Genomic DNA, 1,027 nt, shown 5'->3' with positions numbered 1-1,027 from the left:
TGCTTAGAAGGGCCACAGACAGATGGACTTGCTTAGAAGGGCCACTCGGGGGAAACTACAAAAGTCTTCCTTTATAGACGAGTGTCCATTTGATAATGTGGTGGCATTATGTAACTGTGTCGTTGAAGGGAAATGCCAAAATTGTCTTTTATGGTTAGGTGTTCATTCTGTAGTGGTGACAGATATAACGCAGACATTACTGTGTTTTCAGTTGATCATTCTCAACCATACTTTACCTTAATTTATTCGTAAATTTTTAACCACAAAATATGGTTAATGGGAAACAATTCTTTTCGAAAATGTTTTTTTGGCAATGCTTTGTTGCGGGCACATTGCTTTGCTCGATCATGATCAATTCTGTGTCATTCGTTACACGATTTTGTGGAATGTGACAAGGCATTGATATGGCTATGTACAGCTCACTGAGTGATTGCGTGTGTGTTCTTGGTAGCTGGCATCGTACGGTGGCACCCTCGACCTCACCTTCATGTACCTGAAGCCACGGGAACAGCGAGACCGCTACCTAGCAAGCTCCGACGTCATCATTGAGGTGGGTCTCNTATATATATAGTAGTTGATTTTTCGCAGTCAGTCGTGTGGGGATTGCCGCTGCGCCCATAGGCACTTGGAGCGTCTCAATAAAAAAATTATGCTAAATAAACACTAAATGTATTTACTACCAAAGCCTTAATGTGTCTCTACCCTCTTTCGCCTATTATTGCGGATAATCTCTTGTAAATGCCGTTCAAATGCTCCTTTGCAACACACAGGTACACCGCACGCACGCGACTGCACATTTATTTATATATATTTTATTGAGAGGCTCCAAGTGCCTGTGGCTGCGCCGTTGTGTCACGCGAAAGCCAGTGTCACGCGATACGGCATTGTCAGGCTAACACGGATGAGCTTGCGTGTGCAGATGTGTCTGTCCATGCACCCGCAGAGAGAACGAGAGAGAGAGAGAGAGAGAGAGAGAGAAGAAGCGAAAGAGAGAGAGAGAGAGAGAGAGAGAGAGAGAGAGAGAGAG

General features: G+C 44.4%; 1 protein-coding gene across 1 annotated transcript in view; it reads left to right on the top strand.

The window, feature by feature from the left end:
* Positions 1-451: 451 nt before the first annotated feature.
* LOC106820129 overlaps positions 452-1,027 on the top strand; it is a gene marked incomplete at both ends in the record, with an annotated part of 4,253 nt that continues 3,677 nt past the window's right edge. Inside the window, one exon of the mRNA XM_014824677.1 lies at positions 452-550. Within this exon, the coding sequence (XP_014680163.1) occupies positions 452-550 (99 nt within the window). The remainder of the gene's footprint in view (positions 551-1,027) is intronic.

Source organism: Priapulus caudatus, unplaced genomic scaffold (genome assembly GCF_000485595.1).
Source record: "Priapulus caudatus unplaced genomic scaffold, Priapulus_caudatus-5.0.1 Scaffold7357, whole genome shotgun sequence".
In the NCBI taxonomy this organism is placed as follows: domain Eukaryota; kingdom Metazoa; phylum Priapulida; class Priapulimorpha; order Priapulimorphida; family Priapulidae; genus Priapulus; species Priapulus caudatus.
The sequence above is the reverse complement of the archived record's forward strand: the minus strand, read 5'-3'. Positions and strand labels throughout refer to the sequence as shown.